This window comes from Phacochoerus africanus, chromosome 11, assembly GCF_016906955.1.
Source record: "Phacochoerus africanus isolate WHEZ1 chromosome 11, ROS_Pafr_v1, whole genome shotgun sequence".
NCBI classification, from domain to species: domain Eukaryota; kingdom Metazoa; phylum Chordata; class Mammalia; order Artiodactyla; family Suidae; genus Phacochoerus; species Phacochoerus africanus.
In genome coordinates this window covers 19999682-20026936 of record NC_062554.1, presented here as the reverse complement: position 1 = coordinate 20026936, position 27255 = coordinate 19999682, and the positions used below count along the sequence as shown (strand labels likewise).

The following is a 27255-nucleotide window of genomic DNA, read 5'->3' as shown; positions in this document are numbered from 1 at the left end:
CCCAGCGGGAGCTCCTGAATGGGATTCTTGGAGGACCGGGTGGCTTGTTTAACCTCGCTGTGTCTTGCCCTCCTTTAGCGGAACCTGGTACAATAGCAAACAAACATTATGAAAGTTAAAGCTTGACTTTACAACATATGTCACGATTCTCAAAGCTTTTTCACATATTATTTCCTGATCACAATCAACCTGTGCAGCTGATGTTTTACCCCCACTTGGCAGATGAGAAGAAGGCTCCTAGAGGTCATGCAATTTGTCTGAGGTCACATAGCCAGTCAGTGGTGGTGAGACTTGACTTTGAGGCCCTTGAGGGCAGCCCCATGATATCCTCGCCCCTGAATCCTGCAGGAACAGTTCAGATGCAGATGAAGCTAACACAGCTCCTTGACTCCAAAGCTCCTTGACCCTGAGGAGCACATACTTGGGGGGAGGAATTAGACACAAAAATAGATCATTTCCAAAGACCCTAAAACATTAAATTAGCTCCTGTTTCTTAAAGATACCAGGTCACCGGGTCCTTTTGCCTCCTCCTACCTCCAGCCCCCATCCTTTCCTTGTGCTGACTTCTCAGCCCAGAGGACGCAGCCCACCTGGCAAAATCTGTGCATCTTTTAAGGCCTGACCATTTCTTCCATGTCATCATCCCCACCCGTCCCCCAGGGGGAAATACTCCACTCCTTCTCTGTGTTGACATGTGCCATGCTTGTGCCAAAGGACTGTCACTCTGGCTTGTAGTAGAGTTTGCTTACTCATCAGCCACCTGAGCACCTTGAATGCTGCGACCACCTCTTACCTACAGACCCCTGCGGGGCCCAAGGGCAGGAGGCGTGGAGGGTCAGCAGGTGCATTGTGCACGAATGAGCCCTGATTCTGTGCAGGGGTGTGTGTGAGGGGCAGAGAAGAGACTGCAGACTAGTGCAGACACAGAAAGAGCTGCAGGAGGTGGAGTCAGGGGAGTCACCTAACACAAGCCGGCCTTAAGGCAGGCGTCTTTTTGAATGGAAATTTCTGGTTGTAGCATTCTATCCTTATGTTCCCTGGGCCTAGCACAGTGCCAGGCACACTCTAGGTATTCAGTATGCTTTCATGGAAGGAAGGGAGGGAGGGAGGGAAGGGGGAAGGGCTTTCTAATTTAAGTCCAGATCAGTGGCTTTGGGCAAGACCCAATACCTTAATCCAGATGTTGCCTGTGGCAGTTCTCAATTGGGGGCAATTTCATCCCCTAGAGTGACCTTCGGCAATGTCTACAGACATGTTTTAGTGTCACAGTCAGGGGTGCTACTGACTTCTAGTGGAAAGAGACCAGAGATGCTGCTGATATGCAGGTTGGCCCTTCTATCAAAGAATTGTCGGAGTTCCCATCATAGCTCAGTGGTAACAAACCCAACTAGCATCCTGGAGGACACAAGTTCAGTCCCTGGCCTCGATCAGTGGGTTAAGGATCCAGCATTGCCGTGAGCTATGGTGTAGGTTGCAGGTGATGTTTGGATCCCAAGTTGCTGTGGCTGAGGTGGAGGCCGGCAGATGCAGCTCTGATCCAACCCCTGGCTTAGGAACTTCCCTATCCACAGATACGGACCTAAAAAGCAGAAACAAAAAAAGAGAGAGAGAGAGAGAGGTGGGGGGAATTGTCTGGGCCAAAATGTCCACAGTACCACTTTTGAGAAACCCTGACATGAACCCAGAGCCACAGCCAGAGGTTGGGAGACTATGTTAGAGTCTTGCTTGTTCAAAGCATCCTCGGTTCTAAAGTGTGAGCCCCTAGGGGTCCATCCTCAGGCAATGACTTAGTCTTCAGACCCTCCTGGAGGACAGGGGAGTAGGGAAGAGCCGGCTTGCTCCTCCTCTTTCCCCTCCACCTTCCCTCTCACTAACCCCAGACCTTCGACGACACGGATGCCATCTGTTGCAGGAGCTGCTCCGAGACCCCCTGTACATCGGCCTGAAGCACCGGCGCGTGCGCGGCCAGGATTACGACGACCTTCTGGACGAGTTCATGCAGGCTGTGACGGACAAGTGAGTGGGTCAGCCTGGCCCTTGTGAAAGGGAAAGAGATAGTACGACTGAATCAACATGCATTTTGGCAGAGATGCGTGCTTTTCCAGGTGGTCCGAAAATTCCACCTTGACCCTGTGTCTCAAAGCCAAATGGGCTTGTGCTCTGGGAGAATCTTTGGGAGCAGGGTGGGGGAGCATGGTTGAAGGCCTGGAGGTAGTTAAGTGTCTGATGGCCCAGGAGGAAAAGCCCCTTCGCCAAGCGGTTCTGAGTTCCTGGCACGAACAGGGATGTCGTTAGTATTGGGGGAAAGGAAGTGTGCCCTTCTGGAGACGTGGCCTTGGAAGGCAGCTTGCCACGTTCATCATCATTTTCCAGCTCTGAGGACCAGGCAGCGTTAATGGGCCCCCACAGTGGGCCACACAGGCTGGGTCTGCGAGATTTACAAGGTGTCACCTCTGCACTAGGGTGCACCACACGGGCAGCTCCTGCTCCCCTGGCCAGCCCCGTCTGTCTGCCACCATTGCCACATACTCCCTGTGCCGTGCTGGCATGCTACTGGGATGACAGGCTGGCTCATCTGGAAACAGCCCTCTACCCTCCCACACTTAGTGTGACAAGCCAGTTCCTCAAGATGGGCTCAGCAGCCAGCAGGCCCCTGCAGACACAGGTCCCTTTCTCACGTGAAACCACCAGCCTCTCTTGCTGTCCCAGGAGTGCCCAGGGATGGCAGAGCTGGTCTGGACATCCTGGGCAAAGTACTTCCATGGCTGAATTTGGCTCCTTGAACCAGAGTGGTGGGCTGGAGTGAGGGCTGCTCTGGCCTCTGCAGCCCAGGAAGTCTTGCCTGGGTGGGCTTTGGGGGCAGGCACCCCGACGCCACCACCTCCAGGTCTCTGCTTTGGCCAGGTTACTACATGCTAAAGTCTCCTTACCTGGAGCCCTTATCTGGGGATAAGAAGAAAGCATTCAATTGTGATGGTGGGGTTTGTTTTCATTTCTTAAAACGAGAGAGAGTGAGATTGGCATTCTGTGGGATGGAAATGATCCTATAAAAAGTATGAAATGGGTAACAGAGTGGAGGGAGGGGCAGGTGGGCCATGTAACAAGAGGACAAGCGTGCACCTGAGAGTTTCGTCTTAGGTGGGGCACAAAGCTGTCTACACAGAGAGAAGGCCAAGTGCCGAGCATGGATGCCGGCCAGTAGCTAGATGTCTTGGGGGAGCGTGGGGGAGCCTCCTTGGATGACAAGCTTGTCTGCTGAAAGTGAGGATGGGGACAGAGGTGGTGAACTTTCTGATGCAGGCAGTAGGACCCAGAACTGGAGGATGGGTGCCAGGTGGCTCTAGGATCCCCCTGAGGTTACTGGTCATGCGCTTAACTTGTATTAGTTAATATTTTTGTATGATTTTTCTTCAGCCGGTTTCCACTCTCTGCATGCAGGGCAGGAAAAGACAGCAGGCTTTACTCGGGGTTGGGATTTACCAGGCAAGAGAGGAAAAGAGAGAAAGGAATTGAGAGTGTTTTCCCGGGGATGGTTTGAATGAAGTGCCACGAGGTCTAGGCTGGGTAAGAAGGACAGATAAGGACACATCTGTGCAGAGAGGCCTAAGGGACAGTGGTGTGACCAATGGACGGTAGGTCCTGATGGGACCCAAGAATTATTGATTTGAGTGCCAGATGTAATAAGCTGGGAAGAAAAGTGGTAATCAGAAAGTCCGGGGGAGTTCTGTTGTGGCTCTGCAGGTTAAGAACCAGACCAGTATCCGTGAGGATGCGGGTTCGATCCCTGGCCTCGCTCAGTGGGTTAAGGATCTGGCGTGGCTGTGGCTGTGGCATAGGCCGGCAGCTGCATTTCCGATTCAGCCCCTTGCCCGGGAACTTCTCTTTGCTGCTAGTGTAGCCCTAAAAAAAAAAAAAAAAAAAAAAAAAAAGAAGAAGAAGAAAGAAAGTCAGGGCTTCAAAGTCGAGATGATGAAGGAAGCGCTGCTCTTGAGCTGTGACCAGCAAAACAGCTGCTTCACGGGTCAGCTACGTGAAGGAAGGCACACCATCTAGAACGAGAGAGGGGAGGGTCCCCTTAATTCTCCGCCTTGTAGATCATCCTGAGTATCACACTCAGTTTCAGACAAGGTACTTTGAAGGTCATAAATTACCTAAAGGGCCTTTGGAGAACAATAACCTCGAGGGTGCAGGGCCAGAGGGAGAAGCCACGGGGGCTGCTCTGTCCGTGTCCATATGGGGCGTGGGCCTCCCTCCCTCCAGAAACCTGAAAGCTCCTCCCCCAGAAGAGGGCTGGGCTCGTGTCTGTACACCCACCCGGAGAAGAACCAGTGGGGAGAATGCACCAGGAGGAAGGTTTTAGCTCAGAATGAATCTGAACTCTCTCCAGTGCGCTGAGCTCTCCTGGAAAGTGAACCTATGCTCAGGGTGGTGGCTTCTGGGTGATGCTGCGATAGGAAATGTGTCAGTGGTACTTTGAGAGGCCCCCCCCGACAGCAGTAGTCTCTTCAGACCTCTTAAGATCCCTGCGTGGCCGGCAGGATAGGTTTTAGTATTCCCATTTTGCAAAAGAGGAATCTGAGGCCCCGAGAAGCCAAGGAGCTGGTTCCAGGTCATGTAGCATCGGGCAGGACTGCAAGTTGACACTGAGTCTGCTGGCTCCATGGCCAGTCTGATTTCTCCAGTTACCGGTGGATGACAAGAGAAGGGAATGATTTTGGCTTTGAGCGCTGGCTTTTTGCTTCCTGTTTCCAGGGCTCACTGCTTATCTAGTGAGTCAGTAGTCATTTCGTGATTCCCTGCAGAGAAGTCCTGCTATTCGTGTGAGAAGGTTAAATAAACTAGAATGTAAGAGGTTCTTCAAATTGTCATTAAAACCAGTGCATGGTCTCGCAGACATACTCACACGGTCCAGGGTGAACCCTTGGGCAGGGGCGTGCATCAGCCAAGAGGAATGTGTCAAGTGGAAAGGTTGATGGGCTGACCCTGGGGGGGGGGGGTTAACTTTCTAATAAGCTGAAGCAGATGCTTCTGTGGATACTGTAGGTGGGGGGCCAGCCACTCTCCCAGGCACCATTAGGAATATAGTAGCCCCAAGATAGAAGGCCTGGCTGGGGTGAGTCAGCAACCCTGAGGCCAGCACCGTGTATTTTAAGAAAGAACCTTGGGAAACATTGACCCCAGCCTTCAACACCCTTGTCTCTTTTCCAATGTCCTCCGAATAAAAGCTCCCCCTTCTTGCCCCTACCCGCTAATCAGAAATATCTTAAGATGGTTTTTTGACATGAAAAAAAGTCATGATTGGGAGTTCCCGTTGTGGCTCAGCAAAAATGAACCCAACTAGTATCCATGAAGATGTGGGTTCGATCCCTGGCTTTGCTCAGTGGGTTAAGGAGCGGGCGTTGCCGTGAGCTGTGGTGTAGATCACAGATGTGGCTCGGATCCCGTGTTGCTGTGGCTGTGGCGTAGGCTGGCAGGTCCAGGTCCTATTCAACCCCTAGCCTTGGAATTTCCATATGTCACACTTGCGGTCCTGGAAAAAAAACGGAGTCACAATAGCTCAGTTGCTGCCCTGAAGTTTGGCCACCAGGGAGAACCCACCAGGGCAGAAGGAATCTCCACGAGCATCTGCGAACCACAGCAGGAGATAATTGTGAGCGGCCTGCTCAAAGCTGACACCCAGCCTAACATTCCCGCGACAGAGACCCGTTGTTCCATGCTTCCCGCTCTCCCTGCCGTGTGCTGGGACCCGTAGAGTTGCCCCTGAGTGACAAGTTTTCCTCAGTGGCTTCCACTTGTTTTTCGTTTATGTCACTTACAGCAGAATGGATGGGAATGGTCTTTTTTAAGCTTACACCTGGAAACCCCTTTCTGTCTGATGCTTGGCCTCGGCTGGACAGAAGTTTGATGTCAGTGGCAGCTTCAGCCTTTAGGCAGGTCCTGAAAGGAAACCAGCCCCTTCTTCTAGTTCCCCAAACCTTAAATATATATTGCGAAGCTTCTAAGATAAGAGTAATGAAAAAGAAGGGAGATGATCGTTTTTAAAAAACATGACTTTTTAAAAAAGCATCTACTTTTTAATTCCAGGAACTCTCTTCTTTAAGTCTCTCCATCTTTCTAGCTCTGATTCTCTATTTCTCTCTGTCTCTGTCTATCTCTCTCTCTCTCTCTCTCTCTCTCACACACACACACACACACACACACACACACACACACACACACCACCCTACAGCAGTTTCACACCATGGTGGGACCAGCATGGTACAACTTTCATCACATTCTACTGGTTAAAGCGAATCACAGGTCCATACCAGATCCCAAAGGGGAAGATAGCACAAAGGTCTAAACGCCAAGAGGCGTGGTTCACTGGGGAGCCACCAAGGTTACAGACTATTACAGTCCCCCCCAGCCTGGGAGGGGCAAGGAACGGGGCAGCCAGCATTACAGGAGGCTGTGCTCTGGAAATGCAAGGAGGGCAGAGAAAAGAATAACACCATTATGCATATAAACAGGGAAATGTGTCATGTAAAATTAAGAGTCAGTTATTGAGTACCTGCTGTATACAAGACACTGTGTCAAATGTAGTTGGCAATCCACAGAGAAATAAACAGGCCTGCTCTCAAGGAGCTGTTCGTTCAGAGACATTTTTGTCTACCTACTGGACCTTCAACCTGACCTCTAAGCTTTCCTAGCCTCTGAGTCTCTTTAAGAATTCAGGGGTCGGGAGTTCCCGTCGTGGCGCAGTGGTTAACGAATCCGACTAGGAACCATGAGGTTGCGGGTTCGGTCCCTGCCCTTGCTCAGTGGGTTAAAGATCCGGCGTTGCCGTGAGCTGTGGTGTAGGTTGCAGATGCGGCTTGGATCCCGAGTTGTTGTGGCCCTGGCGTAGGCCGGTGGCTACAGCTCCGATTCAACCCCTAGCCTGGGAACCTCCATATGCCGCAGGAGCGGCCCAAGAAATAGCAAAAAGACAAAAAAAAAAAAAGAATCGGCATTGCCGTGAGCTGTCGTGTAGGTCGCAGATGTGGCTGGGATCTGGCATTGCTGTGCCTCTGGCATAGGCCGGCAGCTACAGCTCTGATTAGACCCCTAGCCTGGGAACCTCCATATGCCACGGGTACAGCCCTAAAAAGACAAAAAAAAAAAAAAAGAATTCAAGGGTGAAAGTAGAAAGCTGGCAGTTGCCAGTTCATAGGTGGTATGTAAGGTCAAGGTCATGATGGGGTTCACATGGGGAAAGAGAGTAGAGAGGAGAGAGAAAGGCCCACCACCATCACAGGAACTGTGCCCTGTGAATAACGGCCAAAGTGCTCAAGATTTAGGGTTAGACTAGGATATTGCTGGCAGAAGTGGCAAGAAGGATAAAAGATTTCATTCCTTGTACCAGCTCTGATTGCTAAGATTCTAAGGCCTCTCTAGGTGCAGTAGGAAATGATGCTGTGGTTGATTAGCAATGTCTACCCTGAGCAGGGGGGTGAGGTGGGGCAGCATGCGTGTCATGCTTTAGGCCTGTGAGGAGCCTATCGTCTAATCATTTGAACTCCATGAGCACCTACACTTGCTGGTCCTTCTGCAATTCCTGCAGCTCAATAGCAGCTCAGAGGCCAAAGGGACCTGAAGGCTGAAGATCTCTCGTCTCTAGGTGTTCAAGATATTTCAAGAGCTACACCAAGCCTATCTACTCGGTCCTCATGAAGCTATAGCTGCTTCTTCTGAGTTACAAAAATATGCAGGAATATGCTCCACAGCTTCAGCTCAAACTCAATTCCTGGCCCAGAAATGGGAATGGCCATTAAATATATTTATAGAGAGAAAACTCCAGGAAATTCCCTGGTGCCCTAGGGGTTAAGGATCCGGCATTGTCACAGCTGTGTCTCAAGTCACTGCTATGGCCTGGGCTTGATCCCTGGCCTGAGAACTCTTGTATGCCACAGGCATAGCCAAAAAGAAAAAGAGTGTAGACTCCAGGCCCCTGGGCCAAGGCCTGGGCATCTGTGTCTTTGAAGCTTTCCTGATGCTTCTATTAGATTGTACAAAGGTTGAGGTCTGAGAAATTCCAGTGAACCACATCCCCAGGAAAGGCATGTTTTGAGCAGCCCCAGCTCCCTTACTTTCAGAGTCAGACTGGAGCCTGAGGTCAGGGTTAAAGGCCAGGACACAGAAAAAGGGCCTAGCACATTCTCTGGACCTGCCCTACTGGGCCACCCACCTTGGACCTGCCCTACTGGGCCACCCACCTTAACCCTACACCCGCCTCTCTAATAGTTTCCTCCAGGCTGAAAACCTCCCCAGCCGGCCGTGCCTGCTGCAGAATCCCCCTTTGCCCTCGAGGCACTTGAGCTGATTTCAGGCCTGACATAATCCCATGTCTGCGTGTGGGGAAAACACTCACACATCTGGCGCCCCGGCCCAGAAGACACGCCACAGGGAGGGGTCAGGCCCACCTTTCCCCACCAACCAGGGCCCGAGTCCCCTCTGTGACAGCTTTGTGACGGCTAAGATGCTCAGAAGAGGGAGCTGGCAAAGGCATCCGTAAGGTGAAGACTGCCAGGACTGCCTCATTCTGGGGTTTTTTCACAAAAAGCTTCCTGTGGCAACATAGAAAGTCATGTCCCTCTCCCAAGAAATAGGTCTACATTTTTTGGAATTTGACTTTTCAAGCTCCTCCTGCGAGGGGAATGTATTTTTCTGGCAAAGACACAGGAGCAGCAGGAACTGATGGAGCGCTCCTGGGAATGGAGCTTTCTTGTCACCACGGAGGTGAGAAAACGCATTCTCAAAGCTCCAAGAAAGCTGAGAGCAGCACAAGCAAATGGCATATCTAACCATGCTTTTCCAGGGCTTTCGAGTGATGACCACATGCCCAGCCACTCTACTAAGTCCTGTAATGAGAGTTGGAGGAAAAGCCAAGTTGCATGGTGTCCTTGTAAATCTTACAGACCTTCCAAAAAGACAGTGTTCTCAGAAGGAGTCATTAGAGGGGAGTTAAGCACTCCACTGTGGGGTGTTGACCTTCAGTTCGGTGGAAATTCTTAGAAGGGGACAATCAGGGCCAACTGGGGAGAGATAGAAAGTATGCAGATTCGGGGCAGCACAGGAGTAGAGCCACGGGAGAAAACGTGCATTCCTGCAGCTGCCGCATCAAGGGAAAAGCAGGGACAGCGAAGGCAAGGAGCGTCGCAGAAGACTCTGGGAGACCGGCCCCACTGGACGTGAATGTTTATTGGTTCACAGTGAGGTTAAGCAGGAGTAGAGTAGGTTGTATGACAGGCCTCAAACCCCAGGCAGAAGGTCGTTGTTGATAGAGGTCACAAGTGGAAAGGACTTCAGTTACCTAATCCAGTGGTTTTATTTTATTTGTCTCTTTTTAGGGCCACAACCATGGCATATGGAGGTTCCCCAGCTAGGTATCAAATCAGAGTTGTAGCTGCCGGCCACACCACAGTCACAACAACCCAGGATCCGAGCCGCATCAGTGACCTACACCACATCTCACAGCAATGTCAGATCCTTAACCCACGAAGCGAGGCCGGGAATCGAACCTGTGTCCTTATAGATACTAGTCGGGTTCATTAACCACTGAGCCACAGTGGTTTTAAACCAAGCTTCCCTGAACCCTAGGCATTTGCAGAGGTGCCTCAGTGATGGTAGAGATGAGTATTTCCCACCATTCATACAAAATTGAAACCACTTGAAGAAAAACTGCATGGTTTTTCATTGCTTTCTGCACCAGGGTTCTGCTCAAGATTTCATTAATTTAAAAAATTCTTATACTAGAAATGTTTGAAAACGTCCACACAAAACCTTATTTGGGACTTGATGCAGAGAGCAATAGGGAACCATGGTAGATTCTTGAGCAACAGAAGTATCAAAATTGACAGATGTGAGAGGAGGTTAGAATAGAAGCCATAGCAATGCCCCAACTCAAATTCTGCCCTCCCCGGGGGAAGTCTGCCCTGACCAGCCTGGTCGGAAACTCTTTCCTGGTTTGTAATTATAGCATAACTTATTGGGCATATAATTCATTTGCTAATTAATCGTGCATTCCCTTGTGACATCTCTTCTATGATGGTCTAGAGCTTTTCTTTAAAGCTTTTTTTGGTTTTTAACTTTTCACTGACAGAGCAGAGGTGGGCAAAGATATGCCTGGACTGTTGTAGAGAGTTGCAAATATCAGCCTGGGCCAGACTAGATGGACTTTGAAATTCATTCCTTCCTCGGGTCCTGTGGCTCTGTAATATCTCTACCAGACTGGTAGTTCCTGGGGGCAGGGAGTGTGATTTTACTCTTGGTGGACCCACCATAAATGGTGAGGGTAGGGTTAGATGGTTGGATGGTTTGGTTGGTTGGTTGGTTGGCTGGCTGGTTGGGTTGGTTGGTTGGCTGGTTAGTTGCTTGAAGGATTGAAAGCCCTTATCAGGCAAGCCATCAGTTAGAATGGATTGAAGGTTATGAGTTTGACAATATTTGAGGAAGCTCAGAGGAAGGAATGTTGGTACCCACCCTGGCTTGTCTGGCCTCTGAAGAAACAGGACAGGTACCCAGTCTCAGCCTGACGTGGCAGATTGCTGACAATCCAGCTCCTACAAGTTCCCTCCAGAATAGGAGCTGGATGTTTCCTCTCCCATCTGCGAGGCAGGAGGAATCCATCCTGGGTCACAGAAAGGGCTATGTAGCAAAGTGCCAACCAGCACCCAACTCTCGAGGACCCATTCGCTTCCACTGTGACCAAGCAGACCGAATAACTGAAAGGCCGAAACGGAATGGAGGAAGTTCACTGCCTGGGGAGATGGAGTCAGTGACACCAGCTGGCTGTTTGCATTTCATTTTGCCCCAACAGGCAGATTATATCACCTTACATCAAATAGGACAAAACCACGGCCAGACCTGAAAGTTCCAGATTATGGCAGAGGAGAGGAAGAAATAGAAGGGTTTTTTCCTCTGATTTTCCTCAGTGGATTAATAGTAATAAAAACTACTCTTTTTTGCTTAACTGCTTATGATACTTAGCACTTTATACAATATTAATTCAGTTAATTCTCGCAACAACCCCCTAGAGTGGGTATTATTATAAGTTTCATGTTAAGGGATGAGGAAACAAGCTTATAAAGTGTTAAGTACCCCCCCCCAAGAAAGAGGACCTTCGTAAGACCCCACCCACTAACCAAGATTGTTAAAAGCACCACCTCTAGCGCGCCACTGCCTGCGTTTGAACCTCTCACCTGCTGCTTTATTAACAAGCGGCTTAATTTATCTGTGCCTCGGTGTCTTCATTTCCAAGATGCGGTTTTTTTTTTGAGATTTAACTTGTAGAGTGTCTCTGCTGAATAAATGAGATGGCCCCTGTAAAATGCTTAACATTATAGCTGGGTAATAGTAAACATTTCATATTTGCTATGACCATGATTAATCGTAATATAGGCAGTTTCCCAAGTCACCATCCTTTAGGCGGTGCCTCAGTGCTGCCCCCATTCGTGCATTCAGTGAGATTATCCATTAATCTATCCATCTCTTCCTCCCATAGCGCCCCACGCATGCATCCCCGCCATTCCAACAGTGCTTTCCTCCTCGGCCCCACCTCTTCTTCCCGGGTGCTGAGCTTAAGAAATAAAAAGAACAGCTCTGGATAAGCCGTCTCCATTTTCAGATCCCTGGTCTGGGCAGTTAGTAAACATTTGGTCTTTGCCCCCTTCACCTTTCGGGTAACTCTCCCCACCCCAACCCCTGCCAAGTGGAGAGGCACTGTGTGTACCCACGTATCCAAGTGGGGGTGAGATCTCACATTTTCTGCTGTTGATTCAGCTGAGTGTTATTTGCGCCTTACAGACCCACCACTCAGAGCGTGGTCCCCATGCAACACGGAACATCTTTTCGTGTGACACATTTCTCAGTATAGAAATGAGAAACAGAAATTGGCCCAAGGGTTGAAAATCACTCAGTTGTCACTGACACTGACTTACTCAGAGGCTACGAGTATAGCACCTTTTGTAATTTGCTCTTGGAGCTGGAAGGAAGCCTTCAATGTCTCTGTCTCCTTCTACCCCCTCCCTCGCTCCCTCAGCTCCACTGCAAGGCCATCCTGCTGCTGCCACGCTTGCTGTTTGCCCAGCTTTGAATGTACTTCCATTTTCGTGGCTGTTTTCTTCTCATCATTCAGACCTGGAGATGGGTCTACACCCAGGTGGGATCAAGTGTTGAGGCCCCTGCAATGCAGAACAGTGGAACCGAGAATCCTGCAGAAAACTGGGATTTGAACGGCTGGACCTTCCATGTAGAAGAAATAGACTCTGCTCACCAACCCAGGGAAATTACAAGGCTCTTGAATGGGGAGTTGGGGAGGTCAGAATATCTCTTGGAAGAAACCAAACACTAAGCCTTCATCATATGTGGCCTTAGAGCCCACAACTGTACTGCACACATGCTGCAGAAGTTCCTAGGATAAGAAATGAATATCAAAGTGTTCCCTACCAGTGATATGGCTGGAGAACCTGGCAGAGGGAAAACTAAAACTTCTCTGTAGGGACACTCCCACAACCCATGCCCTGTGGAATTCCTTGAAGGGAAAAGCAGTTCCCCAATGAAAATAAATTCATGATTCCCAATAACCCACATGGAAACCATCCACAATCACAGATGTGTCAGACACACAACTAATAGAAGAATTAGAACCCCAAGGAAAAGGAATATTCTGAGAGGAGCTATAAATCAGTTATGCTTAGATGTATTTAAAGAGAGTTTTTTTTTTTTTTTACAAGAATGAACTAATAATGACAGTACCCAACACTTAAAAAAATATATATAGTAGGCACATTTGAAAAAGACCCAAATAAAATTTCTGAAAATGAAAAACAGTCATGGACATGCAGCAGAGTGCCCTCGTTTCAGCTCAGAACACCATCAGAAAACCCAAATCCTTAAAAAATCAGTGCCTGTGGGCATTGCGGAGACCCTCCGTGCCTGCTGCTGATGAGCCAGAAAGAACTGGGACACCAGGTGTTTTAATCAGGAAAGATTTTTCTGAGCTGCTATCGATGAAAAAGAGCATCTCTGTAGAGGGAAAAAAAAGGATGGATAAGACCGCAGCCCCCAAAGCCAAACCTCATCATTCCGTGCCGAGAGGATGTGGCAATTCCAGGCAATGCCGTGGTACATTACTTCCATTTTCTCTTTGTCTGTCTGTATGTCAGTCTGTCTGTCTCTCTCTCTCCCTCCCTCTCTCCCCCCTGCCCCCAGCCTGTGTGGTGTGTGTCTGAGTGTGTGTCTCACTCTTTTATGTGCACATACTCTGAAGTCTTATTCTCTTGCATTCGTTTTATTAAGCACATTTTTTTTTAATGAGGTTGGGGGAAAAATCCTAAAAGCAAATGGTTCTGACAAGATTAGTTAAGGAAGGAAAAAAAATACCTGGGTGTATCTGCATCATGGTGTTAACAGTGGTTATAGTTAAATCATGAGATTTCTGGGGGTTTTTCATTCCAAGCCAGTCATTTCTATAATGTTGGATTGGTGGTGCACAGGTGTTCCTTTTGTAATTAGAAAAAATAATGAGTTTTTTAAAAACAATGAGTTAGGCAGCCCTTCTTTCCTAGAGACAGTTCCCTGTGGTTTTTTGTTTTGGTTTTGGTTTTTAACCCCATTAAAGAAACAAAGAAGCAAACACGCACCCCAGCCTTCACCCTCTGGTGAGTTGAGTGCAGGTCTCACCTAGGCTCCTGTGGACAATAAAGTCATTCACATCCATCAACCCACGTAATACAGTAACCTATTAAGTAGATACAATCCTTGTCCTATCCCACTACAGCATAAGTTCCAGGGAGGGAGCTTTGTCTCTTCTGTTCACTGCTGTATCTCAAGCCCTAACCATGCCTTGCGCAGCTTGGATTCTCCATAAACACTTATTGAATAATGACGATTGCACAGACAAGGAAACCGAGGCACAGACAGGTTAAGAATCGTGGCCAAGGTCACACCTTTAGCAGAGGTGGAGCCAAGCTGTGAATCCAGGTGTTCTAACTACTTCATGAAAGAAAAGATAGTCCAACAGACTCCAGACACCTTCTGGTGCAGTTAAGCAAGGAAGACAAGTAGGAGGAAAGCCTGTGGAAACTATTCGCCTTCGCCTCCCCAGGTCTTCTCTCTCCAGCTTGATCTAGAGCAGGGCTGGGGCCCTCGCCGTTACGGAGGTTATGGAGGGACCAGCCATTAACTCCCATTTTCAACACTCTAACTACCCTTCATGAGGAAAGCATCCTCTTTTTTATTTTTACTTTTGTTAAAATCTAATTGGCATATAACGTCGTGTCAGTTTAAGGTGTACAGCGTGTTGGTTTGACACATTAGTATATGGCCGTCTGGTCACTACCACGGCATTAATTAACATTTCTATCACATCATGTAATTTTTGCTTCTTTCTCTGTGGTGGGAAAATTCCCCAGCATCTTGGTCAGTTGGGTGACCCTTCTTATTTCTTCCTTCACAACTGTCTGGCATGTAGAGGTCCAGTTGCCCTGTCCTTCACCAGAGCCGGGCGCCCCCTGCAGGCCTCCCCACAAACAGCAAACCCAGCCCGCGCTGTCAAAACCCCAGGGGAAAAGCTGAGGCTCTTCTGGTTCCAAACTCTCTTGGTGGTTTTAAAACAATATAAACAAAGGAAAGCCTCCAAGTGTATGGCATCCAGACCACAAAGAAAAGTTTCAAGATTTTGTTTAAATTTTGAAAGCCTGTAAAGAGCATAACCATTAGCTCTAAGTCCTGATCGTAATGTTTCAAGGGAGCATTCACATTCCGAGTCCCTCTCAGAAGAGAGTCACTGCTCAGTAGTTTCATATGCACTGAAATTTATGGATGCCTTCTGCAGTTCCAACTGTGTCTTACTTTATTTTACCACCTGACCTGCCCCAGGTATGTAATCTCACAATCTTAGAATACCCGAGCAAGAAACAACCTGTTCCTTTGACCCAACTCCATCCCTTTACAGGTGGGGAAACTGAGGCCCAGAGAGAAAATTATTTCCCTGCGGTCAGTGGTAACTCAGTGGGAAGTTAAGGGAAACTTACCCAGTTGTTTGCTGTCATTCACATAATTTGTGAACTCTCTTCCAAGTTTCCACCCAGCCTGTATTCATCCTGTGCTTTCTCTGTGCTCCAGAGTGCAGCCAATACAAAGAAAAAAACCTGTCCTAAAGTTCAGTTTTCCCTTGAGATTGTAATATGGACAAATATAAAATAATGAGAAAACAGTTTAAAGCAGCATTCCAATTATTCATGTATTTATCAGATATTCACCCCCATATATTCATTCATTCATTGACAGATATTTATTGAACATAGCAATAAGTCAGAAATAAGCTCTCAAGAAGCTCAGAGTAGACTGGGAAAAATAGAAATAAGCCTAAATAATTACAGCTGAGCTTCTGTAGATGTACCATCTGCCTAGTTAATGGCCCCACCTGCAGGGGTCAGAGGCCTGGGGCATGTAGGCCTTTGACCACCACCGGATTTGCAAGTTATGGCTTGGAGTTCCCACTGTGGCTCAGTGGGCTTAGGACTCAGTGCTGTCTCTGTGAGGATGTGGGTTTGATCCCTGGCCTCACTTTGTGGGTTAAAGGTCTGGCATTGCTGCAAGCTGCAGCATAGGTCACAGATGTTGCTTGGATCTGTCACTGCTATTGCTATGGCTGTGGCGTAGGCCCCAGGTGCAGCTCCGATTTGGCTCAGGGACTTCCCTATGCTGCAGTTGCAGCCATGTTAAAAGAAAAGAAAAGTCATCGCCTTCTTCCCAGGAAAGAGCCAGCAACTCACCTTTACAAAGAACCTGCTCTGTGCTGGGTGCTCTATCACAACAACCCTTAGGAGTAAAGAAACTGAGGCTCAGAAAGGTTAAGTAACTTGTCCAAAATCACCCAGCTAAAAATGGAAGAGTCTGGACTTGCCCCAAACCTGTCTGACTTCAAAATCGGAGGTGGTTTACTCCAGCCTCTGCTGCCTGCTCTCCCGGGCTGGCCCTCCTCCTTTGTCTTAACTTGCATCCTCATCCTTGGGATAAAGGAAAGGGCCTGAGCTATTGTGATACAAAGATACTTAGCTGCAGTGCCTCTAGAAGAGGAACCTGGGGCTCCTAGAGGACCAGGATGTCACATGGGCTGTGCAACTGGCCACCCCCGTGGAGGGGCTCTGCTCTAGCAGGCACACTTTCATGCTTGCGTTTGTTCACCAAGGCTGGCTGAGCCGGGTGAGCGCAGGGCCCTGGGCATACGGCAGCAGGTTTGTTTGTTCTTCCAACTTGGGTGTCTGAAGCAGATTTGTCCAGAGCAGGGGCGAGGAAAGGGGCTTGGTTAAAGCTCCTTCCTCAGCTGTCCGTGTCCCACGTGCTAAGTCAGACATCTCCCCTGCCCTCGAGGACCCTGCCTCCTCTCGGCTTTGATCTTGTCTCTCCGCTGATATAGCTTTGTCTTTCCTTTTTTCGCTCCCTGACTTGGCCTCACTTGGGTCCCAAAGCCCGCAAGCAAGGACTAGGTTTTCCAGCCTTATTGTCTTCCAGCCCAGACTGTTGTCATTCAAGGGAGAATTCAGTGAGTTCCCCAGGAGAGGGGCAGTTTGGACGCTGAGGAAGTCCAAGAGATGACTGTATGACAATCACTCTGATACAAATGCTATGGTAGTTCACCTGAATACAGAGGTCAGAACGGGCCAGACTAATCACAGGATCTTCATGGCGACATCAGTGACTCTGTGACAACTAAATCTGTGGGCAGATCAGAGCTGGCCTAAATCCTATGCCCCAAGTCAGCCAAAGGGCTGGTGGCTGGGAAAAGTGCACCAGATTGAAGAACCGAAGGTTGGGGAGTGAGCTGCTGTGTCCTGGAGGAAAATATCAGTACTGGCTTCTGACTTTGGAGAGGTCCAGAGGTCAACAGATTAGCCACCATCCTTGTCCCAGCTCTGGGATTTCTGGCGCCATTTGCGTGTTTTCCCAGGAACTCAGACAAACAGGGAAATTGAGGAGGAAATCCAAACTGTTCCTGAAGTGTTTTCTGTCTGGCCTGGGCTTGCCATCAGAGCGGTGGCTGAGGAACAGCTGCATTATTCTGGTACTTTTGCTTAGAAATTGCTGCTTCCTGTGACTGTCTTATTACCCAATGGGAGTTTTTCCCCCATCAGGCCAGAATGGCAGTGCCAGGAGCCCGCCAGTCTGGCTGCAGGGCCCAGGGAACACCAGGGGAATCTCCCGGTGTGGGACCTGGGAGGGGAAGGGCCTCGGAGGTCCGCTCCCCACCCCACTGCAGCTGGACTCCCTTCCACAACCTCAGTGCCAAGTGGGACCATGGAATCACATCCAGGGACAGCCTCTTAGCAGCCAGGCTTTGCATCTCTGCCTTATAGGGCACTGGACTCTCTCTGTCCTTCTGACTTCCACCTGTTGGCTCTGCTTTTTTCCCTCAAGGCCTCATTAAATAAGTCTTCCTAATTCCAGGTCCACAGAAGGGGCCTTCATGTCTTTGAAGGACCTCATTCCTTATGCCCCGTTCCATTGGGATCTCTCTCTCAGGGGCCACATTCCCGCTTTCTCCAGTCAACGGTTTCCAGTTTCCTCACCAACTGCGTACTTTCCCTGTCATCCTAGTGACAGCCCCCACTTCCGGTCCCTGCCCCGAGTAACGAACTGCTCCCTCTCCCATCTCTGGTGGCCCTGTGGTGCCAGGGCTTCATGTCCGTCCCTCCACCAGGCTGTGATGTCCCAGAAGGAAGAACCACGTCATCTCACACTGTAACTGGACTCTGGCTCCTGCCTCCTTCTGACTCCCCAGAACCTCCATCCCCTGTCGTGACGCCTCTCATCTCCCTCCATACCGGCTCCTCTGTTCCACGTGCATATTTGCACCAAAAATGAATCCATCCACCAATGGCTGTCACCCTACGTCATAGCCAAGCCTCTTCTTTAAACCCCTGCCGAATGGTTCCCTCCCCACCACACCACCGGAAGTGCTCTGGAAGTTCCTGAAGGCTCTTCCGAGCGCCGGCCCCCCAGCACTTCCGGGTCCCAGGTTTCGTTAACCTCGCCCCGCATCTGACACTGACCACAGCCCATCGTACAGCTCCTGTGGCAGCCGCTCTGCTGGTCAGTCTTCCACCTGGCCCATCCCCCTGCTCATTTCCTTGGCTGGATTCTCTTCTTTCTCCCCTCTCTGGCCCCTGGACGCAGGTGGGCCCCCTAGGTTCTGTCCTTGGCCTTGTTCCCTGCTCGGTGCACATCCTCAGCCCCAAACCCATACGCAACCCCATGACCTGAACGCCCTCTTCCTCTCTGCTGAGCTGCATGTCTCCTCTGCTCTTCATGAGCATGACCAGCAGGAATGTTAATAAATAATTGTGATATAATATGACATATCCTAGCAGAGATATGCCCAGAATAGCAAGGCAGCCTAGAGAAGAGAAGAATTACTGCTACCCTGAAGGTAGCAACATCGATGAGTCAAGGAAGCCTTCCTGGAAGAGAGGACATTTGAGCAGGGCCTTACCGTTTAAGTAGGAGTTGGCCAGGGTGAAAAGGAGGCCTTCTAGCGAAGATGGGGAGTTGTGTAAGGACCCACAGTGGTTGGGAAGCAGCAGGATATGCCCAGGGTGTGAAAAGATATAGGTGGGAGTTGGGAGCAGGGATAGTGAGCATTAAGGTCGGGGCCAAAGTGGACGCCATTTCAGACGTTTGAACACAACCCCAAAGGCACTGGGAACCCTATAAGGATTTTCAGAAAATAGGCGGCCTGCATAATTGTGTGTTTATAAAGATACATTAGGTGGAATTGGGGGAGGGGAAATAAAGCTGGAGGATGTGAGATCCGTGATTAGAGTATCCTGGCCAGAAAGAACAATTGCAGGAATCCCAGGGAGAGATGGCCTTGCCCTGACACCCAGTGCAAAGTCCTTTCTGCAGAGAGCTGTGTCTGTCAAAATCTGCTCTTTTGTAAATGGAGATGGTGGGACACAGAGGGGTAAGGTCTCTAGTCAAGTAAGTTTAGAAAATGCTGCTTTAAACAGGTTTCTTTGGGGGGTGGGGCAGGCCCGAGGCATGCAAAGAGGGCCCCTGCCCAGGTATTAAACCCAAGCCACAGCAGCCACCCAAGCCACAGCAGTGACAATGCCAGACCCTTAATCAGCCACCAGGGAATTCCAAACAGGTTTCTTAATGCAGGACTTCTCAGAGCCTTTGATATTCATTGTATATGTTATAAGAACATTCAAAGTTTCCCAAATGGATTTAGTCATGGAACCTCTTTCTGAGAGCATCTCAAGAGACTAGAGTCTAATGTAAAATAGAAGCAAAGACCTAGAGCTTCCATGATTCTATCAGCGCTAATTCCTGGAAGGAAAATGTAAACAAAAGAAACAGCTTTCCCCTGGGTATAACTGCTGTCCTCGCTATGCACTCTGCAGGGGGAGCCTCGCGGTGTGTGTTTTGTTGGGGGAACGGACTGGGCTCCCATGGAAATAGGAATGGTGGGTTTTAGTCATTCTGTTTGGAGGCAGGCTCAGTGAAGTCACCTGCTCTTCCCAGGTCCCTCTGTTTGTTCAGGCCTGAAAGAGGTCAGACCCAGGTGTTTGAAAGAATGCCAGGTCCTGACCTAGGGAACAAAGAAACCAGCTCTGCAGCCCCTGGAATGTTCTGCTCTCACCACATCTCTCACGCAGCCTTTGGTCAGCTTGCTGGGGGGCGAGGGGGGTGCAGATCAGCCACCCCAGAATCTCACTTTCCTGGGGAGGCTGCATCCCAGGTGGCAGGTACCTGGCTCCGTGGGTCCTGATTCTGTCCTGTCACACTGTCACACACAGCCCATTAGTGCTCCCAGATAGGCTTCCTCTTGCCTAAGGGCTGGAGGAAAAACAATTTTACTGTCCACCCATCAGCCTTGCGTCTTTAAGTGAACACTGGCCTTAGAGTGCCTTCCCTGGCAGTGCCAAGGCCATTGCCCAGCAGCATCCCCAGGGCAGAGGAGTCTGGGCAGTGCCTCCTTCTCCATTGCAGGAATTCTCCACTGAGAAGCCTCAGATATTCCTCAGCCCCTGCCAAGGCTTCGGGGGGAGGAGTTCAAAGGTGCAGAAGGGGACAGACAAGCAGGAACCTCCCCAGTGAGGGGCAGCTTGGGGCAGGATGGAAGGTCAGTGATGCGCCGCCTGCCCTAAAATCAGGAAACTGCCCAGAGCCCTGAGTAGAGGCCTGAGTGCGACCCCTCAGGAGGGGTTCCTGCCGCTGCTCTGGGACAGTGGCTTCCTCGGCCCTGCGTGCTCAGCTGCTCTGCTGTGGGTCAGCTCAAAAAGGATTCGAAAATACCAATATCCCTGTCATATGTTGCTCTTGCTAAGAATGGTCAGCCTCCCGACTTTGGACTTCTGAGTAAGGCACCCAGTGTATCTACTCCAGTCCCTCCTTAAGTAGCTCCTGTGTCGCCCCCAAGAGTCTCAGAGCAGGATGTGAGACCCAGAGAGAAAGAAGTGTCACCCAAGACTCAGAGCTTAAGACAGACAGGGAGAGAATATGGCTTTTCTATCTCAGTTCAGTGTTTTCTTTATCACGTGGCACCGTCTTTCTCATTGGAGAAAGAAATCCAACTTTAGCATCGACTCCAATTTGTCTTTTACAAAATCCTATTGCTGTTAAAACTAAGTTCTGGGGTCAGATAGAGCCAGATTCAGATTCCAGCTCCACCACTTTCCAACTTCCAGAGAGTAAGTAACCCCAGGCAAATAACTGAACATCCTGTAGCTCAGGATTCCTCCTCTGAAATGGCACCTCCTTCAGAGGTCGTGGGAAGATGAGCTGAGATAACATATGGAAAGAACTCAGCCTGATGCCCAGCTGTTTTTGTTACTGCCTTTGTTAGGAAAAGTATTTTAATGAATATCTAAGGCAATTATAATTAACATTTAAATTGGTATTACTGGTGAAAGTCTATTACCTGTATTAGAATATAATGGATGGATTAGAAAAGGCTTTTTTTTTTTTTCACCAAAGCTATTTAAATGTTCACTTTGAAATTTTGTTTGTGTTCTTAATTGACTTTTAATTAGTTTAACAAGTTGTCAGGCAAACTCACATGCACTAAATTTCCATCGACTTCTTCATGTATCCTCCCCTTCCTAAAACCTTTACTGAACAACTACAGTATCAGCTTATCATAGGTGCTCAGTAGATGCTTTTGGATGAATGGGTAGATGAACAGATGGACAGTGAATGGATGGATGGATGGATGGATGGACAGTGAATGGATGGATGGTGGATGGATGCATGGATGGTGAATGGATGGATGGATGGTGGATGGATAGATGGATGGTGAATGGATGGATGGATGGATGGTGAATGGATGAATGGATGGATGGATGGATGGACGGTGAATGGATGGATGGACGGTGAATGGATGGATGGATGATGGATGGATGGATGGACGATGAATGGATGGATGGTGAATGGATGGATGGATGGACGGTGAATGGATGGATGGATGGATGGATGGTGAGTGGATGGATGGACGGTGAATGGATGGATGGATGGATGGATGGTGAATGGGTGGTTGAATGGGTGGATGATGCTCATATAACAAGTAACCACCTTTGAAGGAACCACCGTTTGTTCAGACTGGGTAGTTAGTGCTCTAGATTCATGAAAAAACATAGAGAGAAGCCCAGAGACTGGGAAAAAATGGTGAAGGGCCCCAAGGTCTCCCAGGAGATGAAGAGCAGGCATAGTGGAAGTAAAAGAGCTGGAAGGGGAGGCCATGGCTAAAAGCTGAAATGGGCAGTGTGAAATCCTAGAGTAGCAGTGGCTCCTGGTGACAGAAGATTCAAGAAGCAGCCATGGGGAGGGGTGTCCAAGGTGGGCAGGGGTCCTGGAGGTCCTTAACTCCAAGTAGGTCTAGAAACTCTGCGTCGAGGTTATCAGATGGGAGATTCATATAGCCTTTTATGCAATTTCAAGTTAGGATTAAAGTGACCTGAATAAATGAGCTTTTACTCTAAATATCATCAGATTGCTCTGTGGGAAGGTTCTCTTATGTAAGACAGAATTTGACGTGAAAGAGTAATAGTGCGCTGAACAAAGGTACTTGTTTATAATTTTAATAATATTAAAATAAAGACCTTATTTTTTAACCTCAGAATGGTGTTGCTTAAAGGTCAAATGTGTGCGTGTGTGTGTGTGTGTGTGTGTGTGTGTGTGTGTGAGACAGGGACAGGGAGAGAAAGGGGGACGTGCACCACATTGTTTTGTCATCTGACCTTTCCAGCCTTTTCGCTTCAGACCAGTGGGGGAGCAACACTGGGAGTCTATATATCAAAATGTCACCAGCAACCAAAGACAGTCTGTTCCCCCCTCCCCATCCAAATACTTGAAATTCACACCCTGAACAAAAATTCACAGTAAATTTTGGCTTGGCGAGCATAGCGTTATAATTGTGCACTTAGGATTTTTTTTTTTTTTTTTAACCTTTCGTATTCAGTGTACAAGGAGAAGAGGGCTGGATGGTGGGTCAGGAGACACAGCCAGCTCCCCGCCCCCACCCCCACCAGCACTTGCTCTGTGACTCTGAATAAGAACTGTGGCAGGATGACCCATGTTCAGCACCTTACCATTTAAAACCATCCCCAGCTTTAATCCTCACAACAGCCCATCAAAGCTGGCCAGGCAGGTATTGTGCCCATTGCCAGAGAGAAAGCTGAGGCCCAATAGAGAAGTGGCATGACAGGTGTTAAGACCCCTCGGTGGCAGTGGCAGAGCAAGGTCAAGCCCACAAGCCTCCTAACCTAAGTCCACAACTCTGAGCACTGGACTGTGGTGAGTCCTCACCCCTCCCCATCCACCCCGTAACATGAACAGCTCCAGCTCACTAAGATTCTGGGAGGACCGTGGTAGGAGTGAATATCTGGCTGCTCACTGGCATTTCTGCTCTACAGGATAAGCCGTGACAAAATCCCGAGGTTGGAAAAATGTGTTTTGGCCATTTCAGTGCTACCCGCCCCCTCAAAGCCTCCAGCCTCGTTAGGCAGATGCTCCGATGGCACGGGAAGCCCCCCCTGCATGTGTGCTCCGCTCCCCTTTTCCAGCAGACTCGTTCCTCTTCCTTTCCGCTGCTGGTCCCAAGCCGGTCCCAGGCCTCTGGATCACACCGTTGGGCATGGCAGCCACTTCTCCCTACCACATGCCCAGGCACTCCGTGCTCATCAGTCAGGGCATTTTTTTTTTCCTCAACGAGCATGACTTAAGATACTGTCAGTCTCAAATTGACCCATGAGATGCAATCTTTTTTCTGCCCATGGATTAAGTAATTTTTTTTTCTTTGTCGTTTAAGGGCCACACCCGTGGCATATGGGGGTTCCCAGGCTAGGGGTTGAATCGGAGCTGTAGCCACCGGCCTATGCCACAGCCACAGCAACGCCAGATCCGACGTACACCACAGCTTATGGCAAACGCTGGATCTTTAACCTACTGAGCAAGGCCAGGGATCGAACCCACGTCCTCATGGATACTAATCAGATTCATTTCCACTGAGCCACCACGATGGGAACTCTGAGACAGTAGATCTTAAATGTCCTCCCCACTCAAAAAAAAAAAAAAGTAACAGTGTGAGGGGATAGATGTGTCAGTTATCTTGATTGCGGTCATCATTTCAAATGGATACACAGCAAAACACCGCATTATATTCCTTAAAGAGATACAATTTTTATTTGTCAATACAGATTCCTGAGCTCCACCCCAAACTCAAGTGAGACTCTCTGGGGCGGGTGAGGTGAGGGCTGGTGATCTGCATTTTGAAGGAGGTCACTGGCTAATCCTTTCCACCTGCACGTGGAGAAGACCCTCGCTGAGGTGTTAGTCGATGACAGTGGCTTTGTGCGGTGGCCTTTCCCAGCCTTCCCTGCGTCTCATCCTGGAACAGTGCCTGAACCCGGAAGAATGTCTGGTGGAGGGTCTCCAGGCTTCAGGATCCACCAGGGGAGATACCTGGAGGCTGCAGGGGCTCCCCACGCCTGCGGGGTAGAGAAGCCGGGCTCCCTGCATGCTCTTGGGGTTGGAGTGAGTGAGCTTCCTGCTGAGATTTCACATGGCCACAGGCCACAGGGAGGCAGACCCCATCTCAGCCCTTCCAGCACCCCCTGGGGTCTGCCATCCAGAGCCCATGGGAGCTACCACCCCACAGCAGAGACAACAACATGCGCTCAGCTGATCACCAGGCTCCAGGCCCCTCCTCTCCGCCTTCCCCATCCTCATCCTTAATGGAGCCACAGAGCCAGGAGCCCAGGAGCCAGACAGCTGCCACACCCCCACGCCCCTGGGCCTGCACCTCCACCCTCCCCGGTTCAGGCTGGGATCTGCCGGGGATCAGCCTGGGGAGGCAGTCACATACCCTTCCCTCTCCCTCCCCACAGGTTTGGAATAAATTGCCTCATTCAGTTTGAAGACTTTGCCAACGCCAATGCCTTCCGCCTTCTCAACAAATACCGCAACAAATACTGCATGTTCAACGATGACATCCAAGGTAGGTCCCCCCCCCCCGCCCCCGCGCCAACCCAGCCGCCCAGGGCTGCAGCCTTCTCGCTGGGCTCCCCTGGCGCCGACATGGGGCGGGCCACCCCCAGCCAGTGCGCTGCCAGTGCTCTGGAAGAAAGAGCAGTAAATCCACATTCGACTCCCGCTTGGCTAACGGGCCTGGAACATGTCCCGTAGCTTTGCTCAGCCCCAGTTTCTTCAGCTGTAAAATGGAGATCATCGCTGCTCCAAAAGAAAGTAAGAGTTATGTCGTTAAATGTATGAAAAAGGAGTTCCCGTTGTGGTACAGCAGAAACGAATCTGGCTAGTATCCATGAGGTTGCAGTTTCGATCCCCAGCCTTGCCGTGAGCTGTGGTGTGGGTCGCAGACGCGGCTCGGATTCCACGTTGCTGTGGCCGTGGTGTAGGCTGACAGCTACAATTCCCATTTGACCTCTAGCCTGGGAACCTCCATATGCCATGGGTGCAGCCCTAAAAAGCAAAAAATACATAATATATGTGTGCACGTGTGTGTGTGTGTGTGTGTGTGTGTGAAAGAAATTTTAAACAGTGCTGCGATTTATTAGCTGGTAGAACATGGGAAGATCACATCTGAGTCACAGTTTCATCATCTGTTCTTTGGGATGATAATAACTGCCTTGGAAGATTATTGTGCAAATTGAAAGAGCTAATATTTGGAAAGTACCAGCACATAGGACTCATCAGACCACAGCATCAGTTGCCAGAAAAGTGGCCTTCCCCAGCCATTATAACACATTCTCAGATTTTCCAAATGCAGGCTGTGTCCCTGTCAGGGCATCAGTGCTTCTCACCATGAGAACCCCAAAGACATTGGTAGCAGGACCTGAGAACACTCCAGAAGCCCATGGGAAGCATCTCCTAGTTCAGGGTCAAGCTGATTCCCTATTGCTGCAGATGTGCCAGCATGGGACCTGGGGTGGGAAGGGTGGCTCCCTCAGTGATTATCTTACCCGACCCGACACAGGTCTCAGTAAGGAGCATTGCCAGCCATTCCTAGTATTTTTAAATCCCCAGGCAAAGCTTGGTGACCTGCAGGTTATGATTTGGCAAGTCAAGTGTCAAGCAAGATCAAACCAAGGATCCATGTCAGGTAAAAGGAACGAGTTGGCAGGGGCCAGGTATTGGTCCTTGGGAGTTAAAGACTGGCCAACATTTTGCAGATGAGGCCCGGAGAGGTCACAACTTGTCATTCAGTGAGTTAAATAGACCTAAGAGGATTCAAGCCCAGGTAAAAAAAAATTGCTAAGGTTTAGCACCGAATACTTATTACCCAGGGGGCATGGTTCGGAGCACTTAAGTGTTAATCCTACCGGGTATTGACAACAGATATTAACAGAAAGGGAAAGCTCGGGCATGGTGACCCCCCAGCCTGTCACCACCCCATCCCCCTGGTCTGGGACAGGCACTGGCTGTGCCAGCCTCGCCTCCCCGGGACCAGCGCGGTGGTCTGCAGACAGGGGAGAGCACTGGTCCCCTGGCCACCAGTCCTGGAGGAAATACGGGCGCCTGGCCCCTGACCCAGCTCCCTGGTCATGGCACTCACCCATGAGTCAGCAGCAGGACAGCCACCCCGCTGAGCCCACAAGCTGCCAAAAGCCAGAGGTGGAAGTGGAAAACAAGTCCACGTGGGCGGCACACCTGGCACTGCGCTGACTGCAGATGTGCACACACACACAGAGCCTCGTGTGTGTACATCCTCAGAAACACACACACCCCGGGGACACAGCCAGGCCCCAGCCCCTCCACCCCCACCCCCACTGCTGCCGGATGCACCTCTAAGATAAAACTGTGGCTCTGGGTGAGAAAGTTCACAGCCGCTCATGAATGGACAGAGCTTCAGGGACCTGCTACCCATGCCCCACCCCCACCAATCTTCCTCTGCCCTCTGACCCGCCCTTAATCTTACTCCTCTGACCTCCCTCTGGGTCAGGCCCCCTCTGCATGTGGAAGTTCTGCTCCTCAGCTTGGGACACCCTTCTCCCATCATCTTTGGTTCTGTGATGCTTCCTCACCCTCTAAGACTCGACTCAAGGGTCTCCCATCCCGGGAAAGGGACAGCCCAAGTTAGGTGCATCCCAGGTGGCCCCACAGCCTCCTGTGTGCCCTTCTGTCAGTTTTCTTACCACACTGGACCCCAAACACCTGCAGGGAGTTATCTGTCTCTCCAGGAGACAATAAGCATCCGGGGGCAGGAAGCATGTCTTATCTCTTCTCACTCCCCAGCCCCCAGCACAACGCCTGGCACAGGATAGATGCTTCATTAATGTTTGCAGAATGAATGAATGAAGTCTCTGGGCACAGATCGAGATTCTCATAAGCACCCACCCGTTCATGTGGATGTGTCTACACTTGGACACCTGCCCCCACAGCCTGTCTCTCATCCTGGTTGTTACACAGACACTCACACAGAGATGCCCCCCACGGATGCTCACACGCAGATGTATATACGTCTTCACGTGTGTACACCCTCATGTCTGAACACACAAAACTTTTTCAATTAAACCAATTCACTAGTTTTTATGTCTGCTAATACCCAGCTGCCAGAGCGTATTTCACTCCCAGGCACAAAGCCAGAGGGAATGGCGTTCTAGGTCCCACAGCACACGGAAGAGAAATTCCCCATTCTTTTCTCACAAATGAAAGACTGAAGTCATTGACCCAAAATGCATGAGGAGAGGCGGCCGATAGGACCAGAATGGCAGG

General features: G+C 49.8%; 1 protein-coding gene across 4 annotated transcripts in view; it reads left to right on the top strand.

Moving 5' to 3' along the window:
• ME3 (malic enzyme 3) overlaps window positions 1-27255 on the top strand; it is a 291238-nt gene that overhangs the window by 237457 nt on the left and 26526 nt on the right. For all 4 annotated transcript variants that reach the window (XM_047752811.1, XM_047752810.1, XM_047752812.1 and 1 more), the window contains exons 7-8: window positions 1913-2016; window positions 24411-24520. In XM_047752811.1, coding sequence (XP_047608767.1) covers window positions 1913-2016; window positions 24411-24520 — 214 coding nt within the window. The remainder of the gene's footprint in view (window positions 1-1912; window positions 2017-24410; window positions 24521-27255) is intronic.